Source organism: Syngnathus scovelli, chromosome 8 (genome assembly GCF_024217435.2).
Source record: "Syngnathus scovelli strain Florida chromosome 8, RoL_Ssco_1.2, whole genome shotgun sequence".
In the NCBI taxonomy this organism is placed as follows: Eukaryota; Metazoa; Chordata; class Actinopteri; order Syngnathiformes; family Syngnathidae; genus Syngnathus; species Syngnathus scovelli.
Window position 1 is genome coordinate 14,498,624 of NC_090854.1, and position 17,908 is coordinate 14,516,531.

Genomic DNA, 17,908 nt, shown 5'->3' on the forward strand with positions numbered 1-17,908 from the left:
AAATCACCACTCCCCACCCTAAAAAAATGTTGTGTAATTTCAGTAAATCATCTTTAAGGACATTTTGATTGCAGGTGGATCACGGTTTGAAAACCTCTGTGGACAAATAGCAAGTCACGAGAACATGACAAAATGCAACATTGCAATGTTCTACTGAATCATTTCAGACCCTATTTACAATTATTACACCAGATCAGCGATGTTTTTAATCCCGCGCACCCCTAAGAGGGCACTCTCGCACGCATCGCAGTTTGGGAAATTTTGAGAGTAAGTGTGTCCTTGAAGGTGGTTTGACTTCTGGCTGCAGGCTTCTTCCTGCGGGCCCACCTTCTTCCCGCCACATATGGGATTCCCATTTGGCTGACTTGAGCGTTCCGTTAATGTGATATTATGATGCATTGTCTTGATCTATTTACTTGCCGACCGTGTGTTTGCTTGTGTGTCAGTGAGTTATGATGTTTTCATGTGATAATGTCAGCAGCAGCTAGGTCTGATGACGCCTGGAAGTGTCATTAGAACCCAAACTCTGCAGGAGGCTATTGCTGCTTTTGGTGGTGGTGGGGGGGCTTTGGGGCTATCTTCTCATAGCTGTAAATTGCCTCCCACTACCATCCAGCTTATGTGGAAGGCATGAGAAGGTGAGAAATTTGAGGGTCACTCGAGGTCATTCAGGTAATTGTGCATCTTAAACTTTTGACCTGCTAAGCCGCACTTATTTCGCCCTGAGAATTTGAAGCTTGCATACCAGAAGATGCTCACGTGAGTGCACTTCCATCTCAACAAACAATTTTGTAGACTATTTTAATTACCTGCACAGAATGTAGTTTCTTTTGAGTGAGTGTGTGCATTCACTTTTGTTTTCAGGATTCTTGAAAACATTCCTTTTATATCATTTAAGTCACCAACACCCCATATTCAACAATGGTACAGTCCCATCGATTTGCATTTGTCACAAGCTAACATATGGACGCTATCACAACTTTCAGTGTGTGTGAAAAATTCACCTTCACTACATTTCTTTCATGATGATGTGACTTAGGAGTCTGGCTGTACCTTCTTCCGCCTTCTCTCATCTTCTGGATTCCCTCCGACGCACCGACAGGGTGCCAAACATTGTCAGCACAAGTCTAATTTTGGGAAGCAAAATACAGACAGAAGATATAATAGTTGAGTTGGCCTACAGCGCAGTTAAGTGTCATTCATTACGAACATTTATCATCTTTTGTCTCGTTTTTAATTCTTCTTCTTGAGGGCGTCTCTCATCACATGGAGCCTTGTGAGGATAACTGATGAGGTCATTACATCTGGCTGTCCTGTGGGCATCATTCCGTTATGCACAATTTCATATACACTCAGCGTACACCTCATTAGGTAGTAGACAGTAACCCCTTGCTATTTCGCGGTTTAGGCTTTGCGGTTAAGGTTACTTGCTAATTTTAATACATATTTTTTTGATTTGTGAATTACCTCCACTGTATCTATCGAAATGTGTTCTTCCAAAGTGCGGTATTTTTGTTATTTACCGCACAGCGTAATAGAATTCTGTTCACTCGCGTTTTGTATCTGTATTGGTGCACAAGTAAACTGACTATGAAATGAGTTACAGTCCTTCTATTTACGCAGGTGTTTGTGTGTAGAACGCGTTTAAAGCGTGTGGGAGTGTAATTTTGGGAATAGAAGAACGCATTTTGGGGGGACATGCGGGGTAGCTTCATCTGCCGGATGTACGGATTTTTCCTTCATACTGCAGATATTACCCAACTCAAAAGACTGGAGACTACCTGCACCAACCAAAGAGGTCCAATTCTAGGTCAAAAACAAATTATAGTTGTAGCAGCAGTAGTAGTAGTTGGAGTAGTAGTAAATGAGAAATAATTCAACGTAAATATAAATAAATACAAAATATTTGTTTTTAATAAAAAAAGACGGGAAAAACACAATACCTTTTTCATAAAACTGCAAGAATTTGATACCATCCATTCCATAAATTTGATTCCATCCATCCATCCATCCATCCATCCATCCATCCATCCATCCATCCATCCATCCATCCATCCATCCATCCATCCATCCATCCATCCATCCATCCATCCATCCATCCATCCATCCACTAGGGGCGTATTTACATATCTACAGATTGCAATGATTAATAGACTTTAGCTGCTTTAAGTAGCATTAACCAATAAATAAAAAGCAAATGAGTTTTAGTTGATTAATATTCATAGTTGAATTTTACAATACATATATGTAGATGCGTATAGTACATGCGGAGAATGCCCGGAGAGATACAACATTTTATATGAAAATCAAATTTTAGAATACAGATATTGATCTCATTAGACTTTGCAGGTGTACTCAGTGTTTTGTCTGGTGAGCATAATTGTTCACACATGCTCCTAAAATGAAATATCCACCAAGAGAAGTTGACCCCCCCAGGGTGTAGTTTTACGACTACTTTTCAAGTTTTCATATAAACCCCCAGGTGGAGATCTTAGAAATACTAACTGGAGTTACAAGTCCAGGAGATCCCGTCAATGAGGCATTGAAATTCCCGCTTCTCCTGCAACGCTTCACCCATCCCAGCTGCTGGAGTTAAGCAGTTGCTTTTAAATAAACAAAATATTTTTATAACGCTGACCAAGCAAAAGGTGACTTTTGGTCAATCTTTCCCCTGATGGTTTGGGATTACCATTTGCCACCACAGGACGTTTGTCACAAAGCATCAGCTGCTGTTAGAGGAGAGAGAGTGAGGTTGAAAGAGAGAGAGAATGAGAGAGATGGAGAGAGACGTGATTGGCAGTGTCATGATGCACATGTGGCGAGCCAGGCTGTCAGGAAGGAGCAGCATCCTCCTCGACTGACGCTGTTGCCTTCTTTCGGGAATGACCCGTGAGAGGCGGAGAGAGGGAACGAGGAGGTGAGAGAGTGTGGGAGAGGGAGACAAGCAGAGGCACATGAGTCGAGAGGAGCTGAGAGGGGGAACAGAGTTCGACAATTCCGGTCTAGCATGGTCGGGATACTCGGATTCCTGTGAAGGTAAGACTGTCATCCATAAGACTTTTTTTTTTTTTTTTTTATCGGATAGAATGCAATAGATGGTTTGCATGACAAGCATGTAGTATATCTCCAGAGTTTGTGTTTTTTTTTTTATCTGAAATGTGAAGAAAATAATAATAATATGGGTTATTTGGGGTGGTGGGATGGGTAGGGGAAATGTAGGGTGGTTAGATGTTTTTCCGTAGTTTAAAAAACTGTGGCTCAAATAAAGATTGATTTTATTGGCAGATTTTCTCGAACCTTAGAGAGCCTTGTAAAAAGCATGAATTGTTTTAATATCAAATTTGCAAGTATTCAGATCTTGCTTTTTATTACACAGATCAACAAATCTTATGATTTTTAATCATGTTTTAAATTAGTTTTTACTTCACAACAATTATATATGAAATGTAGTAATATATTTACTAATATTCATGAATTAAGGTTAGGTTCAGCCACCAGTGGAATACAGCGTTTCTCTAAAACCATAGCTATAAATTACGGCTATAAAATCCATATTCCACAAGCTTTAATAGGTCAAACATAAAGAAAAAAAAGATGGTATATAAAAAATCTGATATGCTAGAAAAGAAATAAAGATTTGTTTTGAAATATGGATCATAAAATGCACTGATTTGCACTTGACCAGTGTCTGGCAATGACGTTGAATACGTAGATGGTTTGCCTGAACCAATCTAATAAAAGTGAGAACTAAATTTTGGAGATAGAGCCTCGTGTGCTCTGATAGTGGATGGATGAATATTTTTCATTGGACAGTAACACGAAAGATGGTTTGCAGGAACCAATACGATTTTAAAAAATGGGAGGTACAAACTTCAATAGCTATTGTCAGTATCAAAGTATGTATCTGACAAGTTTTCTTTTGGGTCTATATGAAAACCACAACATGAACATCATGTTCTGTTTTTTGGGGGTGGAGTGCCTTGGTTTTAACTTGCAAGCGTAAACAATTTTTTTTCTTCATAAAAAAAATAAATAAATAAATGGAGATACATGGTTCTCATTAAACAACACTGGCACGTATTGCCTAAACCAAAAAGCAATCCATCGCTCAAGGAAAAGTATTTATTCCCACAGTTGTTTTTTGGGATCATCAAAATCAGTAACATGAAAAAAACATAATTTGTATTGTTTAAAAAGATTGAGTTACATGTTTATGAAAGTTTTGTGTAGTGTGTGCAAACCTGGCAGCCCACCAGCATGCTACGATGCAGCATTTATACAGGAAGTATCATGCCGAGCAATAACTTGAGATTTGCTTTTCACTGGCACATAAATGAGACTTATTCCCTCCTCTGACCCTTTGACAAGAACTTTGGAGATATAGCTAAGCATGTGGTGGTAGCAAAGTGCGAGTGGTTGCAATTTGGTGGAAGTGACGTGTTTTGGTCATGATGAATGTGTTTACCTTGGCCAAGCTGAACCGTCTTAATCAGGCCTTAAGAAGATGTGTAAGGAAAAGAGCAGGTTGCGGAGTTGGCTTGGAATGTGAAGTTAAGAGCAGCGGGAATGACCTTGGGGGTGCACGTCTTGCAGGTGTGTGTGTTTACGTGCCTCATGTCGTGATTGACTTCTGCTAACGGACCACCGACAATGCAGAAGGAGATGAAAAAGTGAATTGGCAAGCTTGAAAAATGATTGTAGATCAAATCTCGAGATGGTTTCGCCTTGCTTTACCTCTCTGAGCTGCTTTAAACCTACACTCCTGCCCGGTGCCTCAGGTCAGCTGAGCAGCTGCTTCTGGAGGTACCAAAGTGTAAATAGAAGCTCAGAGATGAAAGGGCTTTTTCTGCCGCTGGTCCCAAACGATGGAATGACCTCACTCACACTACACATGAGACAAGCCCCTTCATTGCCCATTTTTAAAACTTGCCTCAAAAACAACTTTTATTCTTTGGCATTCAACATAGTATCTGACTTGATCCCTTAGTTTAAAGTTATTTGTTTTAACTGTTTTTGACTTTTGTTAATATTTCTACCATATTGCTTTTGAATTATGTTCAATTGTCTTCTGTTTAATTTTCCATTTTTATTGCCAAGTCAAATGCTGGATTATTTACACCCAGCGCTTTGGGTTGAGTATTTTAACCATTATTTTGGGTGTCAATTTTGATCCAACAAGGGTAAAAGCTACCTATACTGATGAATTAAAACTACCCATAATTACCAGGTTAACAGTACATCTGTGGTTAATAATAATACTCCTTTTACTACCAACGGTTTGGCACAGTTAATAGATGCCCTTCCTGAAGCAGCCCACATATTTGAACTCTGTGTCCAGAATCGGCAACGTTGGCCACTGAGCAATTCAGCCACCGCCAACAAGAATGTTAAAAAAAAATTACTTCAACATTCATCAGTACACAACAAAAGTATCAAAAATGAAAACCAGCTCCAGTCTTTCAGCCCTAATTTAATCAATCAAAAATAATAAACTCAACCTTTGATTAAAGTAACCCAATCTGTTAAAAATCCACCCATTGAGTGGGTTAGGAAAACAAAACCGGCATTTTTTTAAGACTAAATAATATACTGCAAATATTTTTTCGACCTCCACCCTCCCTAGCCTAGCTAATCAGAGTGAGAAAATAAGGAATTGTTGGAAAAGGCACAATAGCAACAAGCAATCAATTGTTAAATTTGAGCTACTAAAAATAAAATCACCCACAAAAGGAGACGGGACAATCAAAACTTGTATTTTTTTTGTCTGTGCACCATTTTTTGTCTGTGGACGATGAAGTGAGCCCTGATCTGGTTTCTTGCCCTGACTTTAGCCTGCAGCTTGGTATGTACTATTGGTTGTCTTTTTCTAAAGACTTCTCTGTGACGTGGATGAGAAAAACTGAGGTGTCTTTAGAATTCAAGATTAAGAGACGATGTGCACATTGGATAGTGGTACCATTTGATGGACACCTGAAGAGAATCCATTCATTTTTAACGGTAGGAACCTAGAAATACAATTCTCAAGGCGGCACCTTGTTTTGGATTTTTGACAAATGACACCTTTGAAACTGCTGGGTTAAAAATTGGACCGATCCAAGAAGGTTGGGTTGGGCAATTTTATATAAATAAATAAATAAAACAAAACTGATTTGTTTTGGATTTGTTTTTTGTTTTAAAACTGATTTGTTTTTTTTGTACAAAAATTGACTCGGTTGAATTGAATTGGTTGTTTTTAATGTTTAACGCTGTACTTCAAATTTGGGATGATAATTCGAATCTGCTGGACAAGAATCTCTTTGAAAAAAAACAAAAATGACCCTAAAATGGTCACTTTCACCTAAATAGCCTCACTGTGTATTCATTCATTGGTTTGGGTTCTTGGAACATTTTTGTGGGTCTGCTTATGGTGGAAATTTCCTATTCCCAAATTTCACAGTCCTCTGTGAATTTTTATTTGATTACCTTTTGAGGTTTTCGATATGGGCAAACCCTGAAAATGCCGACTTCTTTTGGCCTGTATATAACGAAAGCAGTTCATCGACAAATAATGACATACAGTGGATATGTGTCAGGTTTGGAGCTGGCATCGATTCAGCGGGGAAAAAAAGTGTAATGCTAACAGACGCTCTACTCGCAGGGATGCCTGTTGTTTGTCTTAACAGGACTTGGGGGGTTATATTTAGTGAGGAGCTTAGCTTTTAGGAGGTTAGCATGTGGGGAGGGCCACTGTGTGGAAGAGTGTGTGTGTGCATGTGTGTGTGTGCGTGTGCATGTTGGGAGCTGGCGTCAGCGGACAGTTGAAGAGCTTGGCACTCCACATGCCAAACCATGTGCACGTGTGTGTTTGTGCGTGTGTGTGTGTGTAGGACAGGTCTACGGGTTTGGACAACCCCCTTCTCCCTCCATCCCCCTTGCCTCATTCCAGTCAGGAATCTGCCCTTTAGTTTATTAAAAGCTGGTGAAACAATAGAGGGAGGTGAGGTCGGGAGGAGGAGGGAGGCGAACAAGAACATCATGACGTAAATGGAGGCATGTTGCCACAGGGGAACGAATCATATGGTCGGGTGATGGTGTCCTTGGGGAAGACGGTAGTCTTTAAGCGGATAAAATGGGAATGATTAGCTGTTGAGTTTTTGCCTTTAAAGGTATACAGAAATGGGTCATGTGTGTCATTTTGTGCAATTGTTGCTGTTTGACAAGTATTAATCCGAGGCACCAGTCACTTACCGACATCTAATTATGATGATGGAGGGATGGATGCTGTGTTGTATTTTTTTTTAAATTCTGCCTGCACTGCTTTACTGCATCAGTCATGGCTTTGACAATAATTTGGAAAGGACCTTTACGCTAAAGAAGCTATAATGTTTTGTGTTTTAGTATTGTGAGATGATTTTTTTTTAAACCATTGAATGACCTGGGAAAATCATTTTGTCATAGTACCAATTATCAGTCAAAAAAGATGCCCCCCCCAAATTTATTCATATGGGTTGTAGGTAACATTACTGGGAAAAAAAGTGATTTATTATATTGCTCTGATTTTTTTTACTTGCATTCCTGAACATTGAAGTCGTTAAACGCTACACTTGATGTTTTTATACTCTGAGAAACCTCCAGTGAGCCTCCAACAATTTGCCCATAATGTCAAAAATAAAATGAAAAGAATCCGCCTTTAAGTACTTCATGATGCGTGCATCTCTTCTTTATGACAGGTGGTCTAATACATTTGTTTCACACTGACTGTGCGGTCAATTTGGAGTCTCACTTCTTGATCTGTGTGATGTTGCGACAGACGAGACTATTAATAGTGCAGATGATTGATAGGGCACAAGATGAATTAGTTGTCTCTGCTCTGTCCAAAGGCTAAAAAAAAGTCTTAATAAAGAGGCGCAAGTGAAACACTGACATTATGTGCCTAAATGGGACACCATGACGTCCCCCTCTACACACACACACACACACACACATACTGTTGAGGCCATATGTCGTGTGCAAAGGAAGTTTGCAGTGAGCGCATGGATTCGTTCCACACAGCAGGGTGCACGTATAAATATCCACAGCCCACTTAACTTATGGCTTTTGTGTTGTCACATTTGCAAAGCTGCACATGTCAAAAAGTAAGTTGTGTTTGCTCCAGGGGCCTCCGCATTGCTGGGATGCTGACTGGATTGCATGCGGGGTGGGCGTGGTAAGTCGGACCTTCGAGGGGATCCGCAGTTTATCGCGTGTGTCGACCGGCCGGCAGCTGAGGACACTGAGTGCTAGTATGCACGCTAAGACTTTTATTATTATATTAGACTTTCATGGTACATGGAGAATCATCAAAGAGATTATCCATCCATCTAGTATGCCAAGTTCCAACTCAAACTCCCTGGCTTGCATTTTTAAAATGACAAGACCCGGTGTTTGCCAAAAATGGCGAACTTACTTTTCACTTTGGGCCATGGGTTTTCGTGCATCCTGTTATGATAGACACTCCTGCCCAATGTTGCAACTTGGGTAGGGCTACTCTCGTTGCATCGCCTGGTGCTCTGGCCCTAAAAATATACGTACAAAATAATTGATATTAGGCTTTTTGGGAATGATCACAGTAAAATGACATCTGCACTCTCTTATCTATGAATATGGAGCATCCAGTATTGAGCTTTTGTTACCCTTGAGAACAAGCGCATTTCTCGCTAAGCATGAATGGTCAGAAATTGCTGGCTGCATTAGTGCGCTCGTTCACTTACATAGTGTCAGTCTGAGAAAAAAAACACTGCTGACCTCAAAGATGTCGCACTTGCAAACTGGTAGAAGACGGCTGGCCGACTGAAAATGACATCACTGTTGCCATGTCTCAGGTCACAACCAATCACAGCTCACCAGTTTTTTGAAGCTGAGTCTTGACTAGTTGTTACCTGAGACCTGGCAACTGTGATGTCGTTTTCAGTTGACAGTGGCAAAATGGCCGGCCGGCCTTTGAGATGTTTAGTAAGTAAATTTTGCTGCTTAACTCATGTTCCACAAACACAATATTAATCAGAAGCCTCGTTTAGACTAATGGGGGCACATACAACATAGTATCGTTAAACAAATCTTGGGGTTGACTCCCCCTTTAAGATTTTTACATCAAAGTTATATTTAAATTTAATTTACATGAATATTGTAAATTGAGTTGAAAGAAAAGCTTGTGTATAGAAATGAAAACAGAAAGGCTAATGCATAAAGGCAAAAGCAAATCAAGTTTCATTCCAGTAGTTGTTATTAGCACCCGTCTGTGTCGGTGTGTGGCGTCTTTCCCACCGCAGCCTTCCCGTAGAGACGTCATCGTATCTGCTTGCTTTTGGTTTGAAACAACTTCTCATAACTCGGTAAGCCCTAAAGCTTCCCAAGCGCAGGGATAGAAGAACGGATCGTCTTGCGGCTTTGTGGTCTGGCTCTCCTGCTTCTTCTTAATATTGCAGAGACAGGAGACCACCCTTTGGCCAAGTTTTATTGAAAAGAAAATGAAGCAGGATTGGAAAATGCTAATTTTCTGTTTGACTTACGATCAGGATGTGACAGTTACATATGTTTCATGTTGTCTAACGAGGCCATTCGCCTGCGGCCTTCTGGGTTTTGCTTGCAAATTAGTTCTGGGGTGCCAGGAATTTCACGCAAGTAACTTTAAAAAGCAAACAGAGAATGTCTTCAACGGTCGGCTCGTTTCACCGAATCATTCGTGTTGTATTTTGTTTCAAAGAAAAGTCGCAAAAAATGCAGAATGCTTGGAGAGCTGGGAAATAAAAATCAGCCTGGTACACTTTAAAAAATGTGGACCTCCCCAACCAAATAAAAACAGATCGTGAGTTACACTGAATTCCTGACAGTCCACTCAGAAATTTTGTGGTCCAACATCTAAATGCTCCAGTCATTGGTAAACAAACATAATTGACCATGCAGACTTACTTATTTATTTATTTATTTATTTATTTATTTATTTATTTAAGTTTTATTTGTCATGGTACTAGAAGAAACGAAAAGATGGGGAGGTGAAGCTGCTCCTGATCTTTCAACTTTACCGATATTTATAAGAGAACCAATTAAGACGATATATGATCTGCTCACTTTAATTAATATGTAAATTTCACATTATTTTGTTTTATTTTTTTAATTGATCAAACACTTGTTTATTAAAACTCCACTCAGATTAAATACAACAGTCAAGAAATAAGAAGAGGTCAGCGGGTGTTCGTCCAGCACCAGAGTACCATTTGGTTTTAAGTTCTCTCTGCTCGTAATGAAGCTGTCATCTTAATGAGAACTTAAAGGCCATAGGGCACATACGTTATGTACGCAGGGTCGGGAGTAGGGGTTAATTGAAGCTCAGTAGGAAAATTTCCATCCCTTCCCTCCTGTGGTTTAAAGGCTCATTTACGCTTCAAAAATAGAAGCATATGTTTTAAATATTGTTTTGAACAAAGTCACAAAAGCAAAGCTCAATTTCAGCTTTGATAAAATGTTCTTTGGTGGCTGGTTCTGGTAAGAGAATAGGTTACTGAAAAGTGGTAAAGCATGGTAAAGCATATAGCTGGCTAAATTGAGTTTTTAGGGTTCTGATGACTATTGATCATTTCTATTTATATATTTTTATTATTTATTAGCTAATGTCCTATGTTTCTATATGGCCAAAACTAATACATGGAAAACTTCACATAAAACGATGATTACAGACAATAAATGAATGACCTGAATGACCCTTGAGTTCGATACCAAAAAAAACTTTTGCGAGGCTAACGACGAGAGCAGAGCTTTCATGTAAGGTTTCTTGTAGAGGTGACAGCGCTGAAGGTGCTGATTAGTGTTGGCTGTAATTTATCGTGCAGCTCATGTTCAAACATCTCACCAAGCGCTCATATGAACAGACCGCACACCTATTCTGTTTTCCCCTCAAGCGGATGGCGTTTGAATTGAACGATTTGGGCAACGAGGTGTTATTGTGGTTTCATGAGAACCCGCTCGAAGGGGAAAATCAATGAATTAACAGCAGGGAGTGTTCATAAAAAAAAAAAAAAAAGTGGAATGATATGCTTTGCCATTCAGGTGCCAAACAGTAAAATTCTTCCACTCCGGATAACATGATACGTTAAGTACATTTGCACAGGCAAACGAAGCACATATAAACTTGATTATTTACCACGAGCGTTTTTTTAAAGGTCCCTTAAGAGCAACAACCTCTGTGAGTTGGACTGTGGAGAACAACATGATGACAAGCAAATGCCCTGAAATGGAAATTATTACGATGTAGGAAGGCACATCATCCGATCATTCCAAGGACTGTTAGGGTGAAAAAAGGGGAGGCGAAAGGGGCAAGAAATAAGAACTATATTCTCCTATCTGTATATCAGTTCATTATTTTTTAAAAAGCGTTCTCGTAGGTTTTGTTTATTTTTCCTGGAAAGGTGACACCTATAAGACCTGCAAAGTAGATTCCTTTTAGAAAACAGTAAAACACCATTTAGAAAGTGCTTTTTGGAAATTTACAGAAGAGCCGTGTCAGACACACACCTCATTAAAACACGTATTTGACAAAAACTGTAAACAGCGGGATTCAGATTGACCTTGCAACAGACGAATTCCATTTCTATTTCTCTCCTACGCAAAACATAAATTCAAACTAATCAAATGTATCAACATATAGCTTACAAACCTAAACCTTAAACCTCAGTCATTATGTGCCCCCCTTTAAGACCCCTGACCCGAGACATAAATGAAGCCCACGTCTTAATTCACAACACATTGCCTATTAGCACAGCGGCCTCAGCTGAACTAACTGCAGCTCTTAACGCTATTGTCTAGAGGACACTAAAACTGTGATTTTGGAAAAAGACCCCCACATAAATACATGTGAAAATATGTTGCCTGACTTGGTGGAGGTTTGTTGCGGTCGTGAGAGGTCTTGTTGGGAGAGCCATTTGTTTTAATGAAAAAATCTTTCCCGCGGAGAGAAAAAAGGGCCTGGCTGTAGGCTGTTTGCGCATGGCTTAGGTTTCTCCGCCATAATAAAAAAAGCACGGACGTGAACGTCAAGGGGGGCGTCCGCCAATGGAGACAACAGGTTTCACGATGCGTCGCAAAGTTCATGCATAGTGCAGTGGTCACCGAAGAGACTAAAAACGTATTGTTGAGTAGCTGTTTGGTAATCTTGGCTGTCATGTACAAAGTCAATGTTGTCATTGAACATGACTGCTCCAAGTTAAAAGTACCTCTGACTACAACACTGAATGGGGAGTTGAAATGGACCCACAAATCTACAAGCATGATTGGTACAATCAAATATGGTGGGACAGTGGCTATGTGAAAAGGGGAATGCTGGACAGGCGGGACCAGGGTGTGAAGTGTCACTGTCTGACAACTATTTTATGTCACACAAGACACTGACGTTGGCGTCATCGAATTATGTGTGGGCTGCTCTCTCACTGTGTTACTATAACAGTTCACTGGGTTCTGTGTAAATAGGTCAGGTAGATATACATGATTGATTGCTCGTTATTCATTTTGGTTACTAGTTCCTTTTTTGTCCTCTTTACATCGCACAAAATTGATAGGGCACTTTCACACAGCAACACAGCTTCCTGCAATCGGATAAATAGAGGATGACAGGGTGTCTGGTGTGATCAAGTATAAAGTAGTTGTCAGGAAAAAAATCAAGCGGGCAGTAGAGGCGAATGCAATTGCACTATTCTGGTCACCATTTATAGAGAAGACGGTCCAGCATAAGCACGATTGACATATTTTCACAATTACTTGATTCACTCCATCCACATCTGAGCGGTTACAGATCCAGAAAAGAAGATCGAGAAAAAAAATAAATCACGGCTTGATCAAGGGGCTACTGATAATAACACCTTTCAGTTGTCATCCTGTCTAAGTTTTCATTGAACCATCCTTCAATTTTTAGGTTATTAATGGTGTACTTTAACTAAATGATGTCTTTTTTCCCAACCAGACTGTGTTGGATCGGCACGATTGAGGATGGATAGACCCAACAAAGCCAACCCTCTTCCAAGTTTGGCCCTACGGTGCACTGGATTCGAAGATCCATTGTTCAAGTAGTAAGCAGTGGGTTAGATCAAGACATCATCATTTATGACACCCTGAAGTCCTACTTGCGCAGAAAACTTGCCGGGGGAACCTTGGACAAACAGAACAGTGTCGGAACACCTTGTACGGACCTCGAGCCTGAGGGTGGTCTGACCATGAAACCTTCAATCACTGTGGTCCCGCCCTCTGGCCTTCTGCTGGTCCTTATGTGCTGCCCCCTGCTGGGCTTAGTGCAGTCCGCCAGCAGCAACAAGGTCAGCGACAATGGACGGCCCTCGCACTTGAGCGAGTCGGACCCGCAGCGCTGCATGAGGCATCACTTTGTTGAGACAATCAGCCACCCCATTTATAAGTGCAACTCAAAGGTAAGAATGAAGTTAAGAACTCCACTTGGAAGTTGAGATTCTTCACGGTGGTCACTTTTACCAGACTTGTTTAAGATAACACAATCAGGCCCGTCTGAAAAACATTTGCTTCCGAGCATCTGATATGTACAAACAGCCAATGGCAGCTCCTGCCAACACAACTAAGTGAATTCGTTTTGCATTTGTCTAAAAAGTAACATGCGGAGATCATGTTTTCGAGGGTTTTGTTTTTATGCTTAATCAGGGGTTGAACACAGGGCCGATCCGATCAAAACTCATTGGCAAGGATTTGTCTTCAGCCTTCCCACATACAAGTCCCCATGCAATAAAAAGGCTGAAACACAACCTTCACGTAGACAGAGCAACACCTAGACAGTCTGGAAAGTAGATTGCAGCTGACAACCAAGGGTATAATAAGCGGTTACTTACTCACCTCACAGCACAAAGGTCTCAAGTTTGATCCCATGCTTGCGTAAGTTCTTTTTTGGGGTACTCTGGCTTCCTCCCACAGTCCAGGGACACACATTGAAGACTCTTAAGCTCCGTTCACCGCCTTTGAATTGAAACACAAATTGTGTCATATTTTGTAATATTTATAAATGGATTTCAAAGCTCTTGAAAACACCAATGTTACTAACTGTTCAACATTTTGACTTTTCTAAAGCAGACAACGTGTGTTAGTATGACATGCAATAGAAGAACCTTGATAATTAAATGTAGATTTCTCGTGAATTTGAGTTATATACAGTATTATTCCTGTAACTAGATTTCCGACCAAGTACACACAGCATAAATACTTTGTTAAATGTGTCATAATTGATTAAATAACTGATGATGATGACCAGTGTAGTAATGTGGAGATCACCTTAATTTGAATACGTGCATCACCACATCTTCTCCAGTTTAACAGGTGAAAAATTGGGTGCAGCAAAAACAATTGAGGCCCAATAAAAAATCAGACAGAGGACCTTTTTGTCGTGCACAAGTCGGGATTTTTCTTCTCTTTTATTTAAATGCCAGCGCAGTTGTTGGTCGTGCGTGAGCGATCAGGCGTCGGGTCTTTTTTTAAGATTGTTGTCTCTGAGTGTGTCGAGCAGGTGGCCCAAAGCACAGCTCAGCTGAGGCCCGGCAGCACGCTCACAGCAGGAGTCGGCCATTTTCTATAATGCAAGTCTGGTAATTGGCTAGGAGGCGAATCTTTTACACAATCCACCTGCACGCTCACTGCTCATTTTCTTTGTTTGCCCATGTATGTGTCATCTGTGGCTAGTTTTGTTGTATAAAGTATATCAAATAATCACCATAAATAAATGTACTCATATTGTTTGCCATCAGCATAATTATATTGAGATGAAAGGTCAATTTAAATCAATACATGCATTGTGCAATGACATTATTTGTTCATCTGCGCACAGTATTTTTTCATGATCATATATACAGCAGGTTGTATGGTTGGTATGGTGAATTAGTCAGTAACATAAATTAATGCATACAAATAAACAGAAAATATATTCTGTAAGAAGCTAGCTGCTACACTAAATCCCTTCAAAGCGTCCGAGGTAGAGATAGACAAAGAATGGTTAAATTTTAATGGGCATGAATATCGGAGTAACGGGGTTGAAAAAACGTGCTATACTTTCGACCTAGCATCATTTACAAAGTTGTATGACCGACAAATACCAAAGTCACCTTTTTTTTTTTTTTTTTTTAACTGTTTTCCATATACAGGTTAATTAAGCCCAGGCAGCTTTACTTTTGTAGCACAGTAACTCAATGTGTTTCACATAATTAAAAGTCAAACATTTAAAAGGATTCACAAACAAAAGAACAAAGGACATTTAAAAGCAAAGGAAAGAAATAAAGTAGCTTATGAAAATAACTAAAAGAATGTGCAGAACACAAGATTTTGGAAAATTTTGTTTTAATGCTTTATGCTAAAGTTTTTTTTTTTTTTAAATCTGGGTTTGAATGCATTTACACTACGGACTAACTTCACTTCTGTTAGAATTCATTACTATCAAGTATGAATCACAAAGACAATTGATTCACTTTTTACTGAATGAAGTTTAGTTTTCCTGCTGTTCTAGTTGTGGAATGAAAGTGTAAGCAGTGCATGTGGCGCACACGGCAGTGTCACACAAGAAACATATTGTTGCCATTTGAAAGCCCGAGCCTCAGTCCGGAAAAGACAAACGGTCTTAAAGTGGCGACAACACGCCTGCACCGTGTCTGTGTGTCCATGTGTGTGTGTCCCAGACAGGCTTGTGGCAAAGTGGGGACACGGGTGGCGACACAGCAGCTGACAGACAAACATGACACAGGACTCTGTTTAGAGAGGCGACAGGAATGCAGCAAGCCACAAAGCAGAATGTCGGTCTAATGGACAAGGCGGTTTCAGTAATTGTCCGTGTGCGCTGCTTTGCATCACATGACTTGACAGAGCCTGCTGAAGTCGCACGCGACAAAGAGACGACGCAATCGTAAATTAGCCTCGCACACGTGTCCGAGTGTGACCCCGAGCTCCCCGGGTCAACCTGTCACTATTTGAGTTTGGAGGTGCAAAGCCACAGCTGGGAGATTCCTATTTGTTATTCCAAGAAGCCTCTTCTTTTTCTCATGCTCTTGAGTTGGATTCGAATTGGCTGGGAAATGTTGAAATCGGCTCGAAATTACAACAAAACAAAAAACATGGCTGACAAGCATGATAAGAAAGTATTTGTTTTGACTTTTAGCAACCTTGAAAAAAGTACAGCCGAAATATGTTCTTTCTAAGGATTGAGCAGCGTAAGTAAGCTCCTTAACTTGAAAGAAGCCAAATTTTACATAACCTAAAATAAAGCAAAACCAAAATGTTAATATTGATAATATTGTGGAACATTTTATCCCTATTAAATGCTGCCATTAATATTGATCAATGAAATTTGGTCAAATTTCCCACTTTGTATTTTTCTGGACAGCATAATTAACAGCTTTTTCTGCTCTTCTCCCAGATGGTGCTCCTGGCACGCTGCGAGGGCCACTGCGGCCCAACGACCCGCTCGGACCCGCTCATCTCCTTCAGCTCTGTGCTCAAGCAGCCCTTCAAGAGTACTTGCTCCTGCTGCCGCCCGCATACATCCAAACTCAAGGCTGTGCGCCTGCGCTGCGCCGGCGGAACTCGCATCACCGCCACGTACCGGTACATTCTGGCCTGCAACTGTGAGGAGTGCAGCTGAGCTGAGCTAAGCTGGTTGAGGGGAGGGTTGTACCCTCTCTCTCCCGGACTCTAAAAGACTCCCGTATCAACCGACTTTTTGAGGCCACCTAGAACTTGAACTGAATCCAATGTTCTCCATTACTCTGCATGACAACAAAACAACTTTGCTTGTTAAAGAAACTAAACAAAAATAAATCGTTGCACCATTCAAGGCTCAAGGCTTCATGGAGCACATATGCACCACGATAGTTCCACCAACCCTTACTCCCATAAATTTTTTACCTATTCCCCTCACAGGCTTTCATCTTATGGTGTAAACCATGACAGACACTGGCAGGCAAAGACGTCAGGTGAACTATAAAAAGAAGTAATAAAAAGTGCGAAAGAAAAAAAGAAGGTCATGCCTGTATCACGGTGGCAGTTTTGGACTCTTCAAGGACTGTTTGAGGTGCTTGTTAAATGTCGTCTATTTGAATCTAATGTTCCCATAATATCATGCTGGATTTATGCAAGCGTCCTGTATTCTGTCACTTGGTAGAAACTTGACACTTTCCTCGTGGAGTTCCTGCTAATCTGTTTCGAAGAATATGGAATATATACTATCCTTGTCCCATTTGTGGTTTTCTCCTTCCATAAAACATTAAAACAACATTTTGGCAATGACAGAATTGTGGTCATTATTAATTTCATGCAAACTTCAATTTCTTCAACCACTAAAGTTGTTTTAAAACAAATTAGAGGTTCAAATTCAAAAGTAATACATTGAGTTGGCTGACCTGAGCCACTGAATGAATTAAACTCAAAGTACAAATGTCTAACAAAATATAGCACTTTTACATAATTATTTTGTCTGCCAAAATTGTCTACACCATCAAATAAATTTTTAAATAACTTACTTGCTTTGGTCCTTCCAAGATAACTTGATAACTAACCCTACAAGCTATTTCATATGCCAGCTAGCTAACCAAATTGCAAGCTCTGTAACCACCTGGCTACCTAACTAGCCAATAGGCTTCAAAAAAACAAAAGAAGCAAAAAAAAAAAAAAAAAACACTTACCTGCTTTGGTGCTTTTACACTTAAAAATAAAAATACAAGGAGGTATCAACTCAAGTAAGACTAAGTTGTGATGTGATAGGGTTTTTCAAAAAGTAATGTTAACTTCTGTTATTTCTAAATGAATAGATCTCATCAAAATATTCAGATCTAAAATACAAAAATAAATACATAAAATAATGATAAATAAATAAATGATTATTGAATATGTTTGGGATGCTATTAAACCG

At 40.0% G+C, this 17,908-nt stretch overlaps 1 protein-coding gene and 1 long non-coding RNA gene across 2 annotated transcripts; one reads left to right on the forward strand and one right to left on the reverse strand.

The window, feature by feature from the left end:
* Positions 1–1,210: 1,210 nt before the first annotated feature.
* On the reverse strand, positions 1,211–17,601 carry LOC125973264 (uncharacterized). The gene is made up of 4 exons (XR_007483109.2): positions 17,520–17,601; positions 13,861–13,980; positions 8,426–8,534; positions 1,211–1,313 (listed from the first exon to the last, which is right to left on the reverse strand). It is a non-coding gene; the product is annotated as an uncharacterized lncRNA (long non-coding RNA).
* ndp (norrin cystine knot growth factor NDP) lies at positions 2,823–17,291 on the forward strand. Its single transcript, XM_049727211.1, has 3 exons — positions 2,823–3,036; positions 12,968–13,427; positions 16,418–17,291. Exons 2-3 carry the CDS (start codon positions 13,218–13,220, stop codon positions 16,640–16,642), a joined length of 435 nt encoding a protein of 144 aa, XP_049583168.1. The 5' UTR covers positions 2,823–3,036; positions 12,968–13,217; the 3' UTR covers positions 16,643–17,291.
* Positions 17,602–17,908: the final 307 nt, after the last annotated feature.

Excerpts from the sequence above, each read along its gene's own strand:
- ndp (XM_049727211.1), top strand. The coding sequence starts at position 13,218 with ATGAAACCTTCAATCACTGTGGTCCCGCCCTCTGGCCTTCTGCTGGTC. Across the intron at positions 13,428-16,417 it reads TTTATAAGTGCAACTCAAAG|ATGGTGCTCCTGGCACGCTG; the intron begins GTAAGAATGAAG and ends CTCTTCTCCCAG.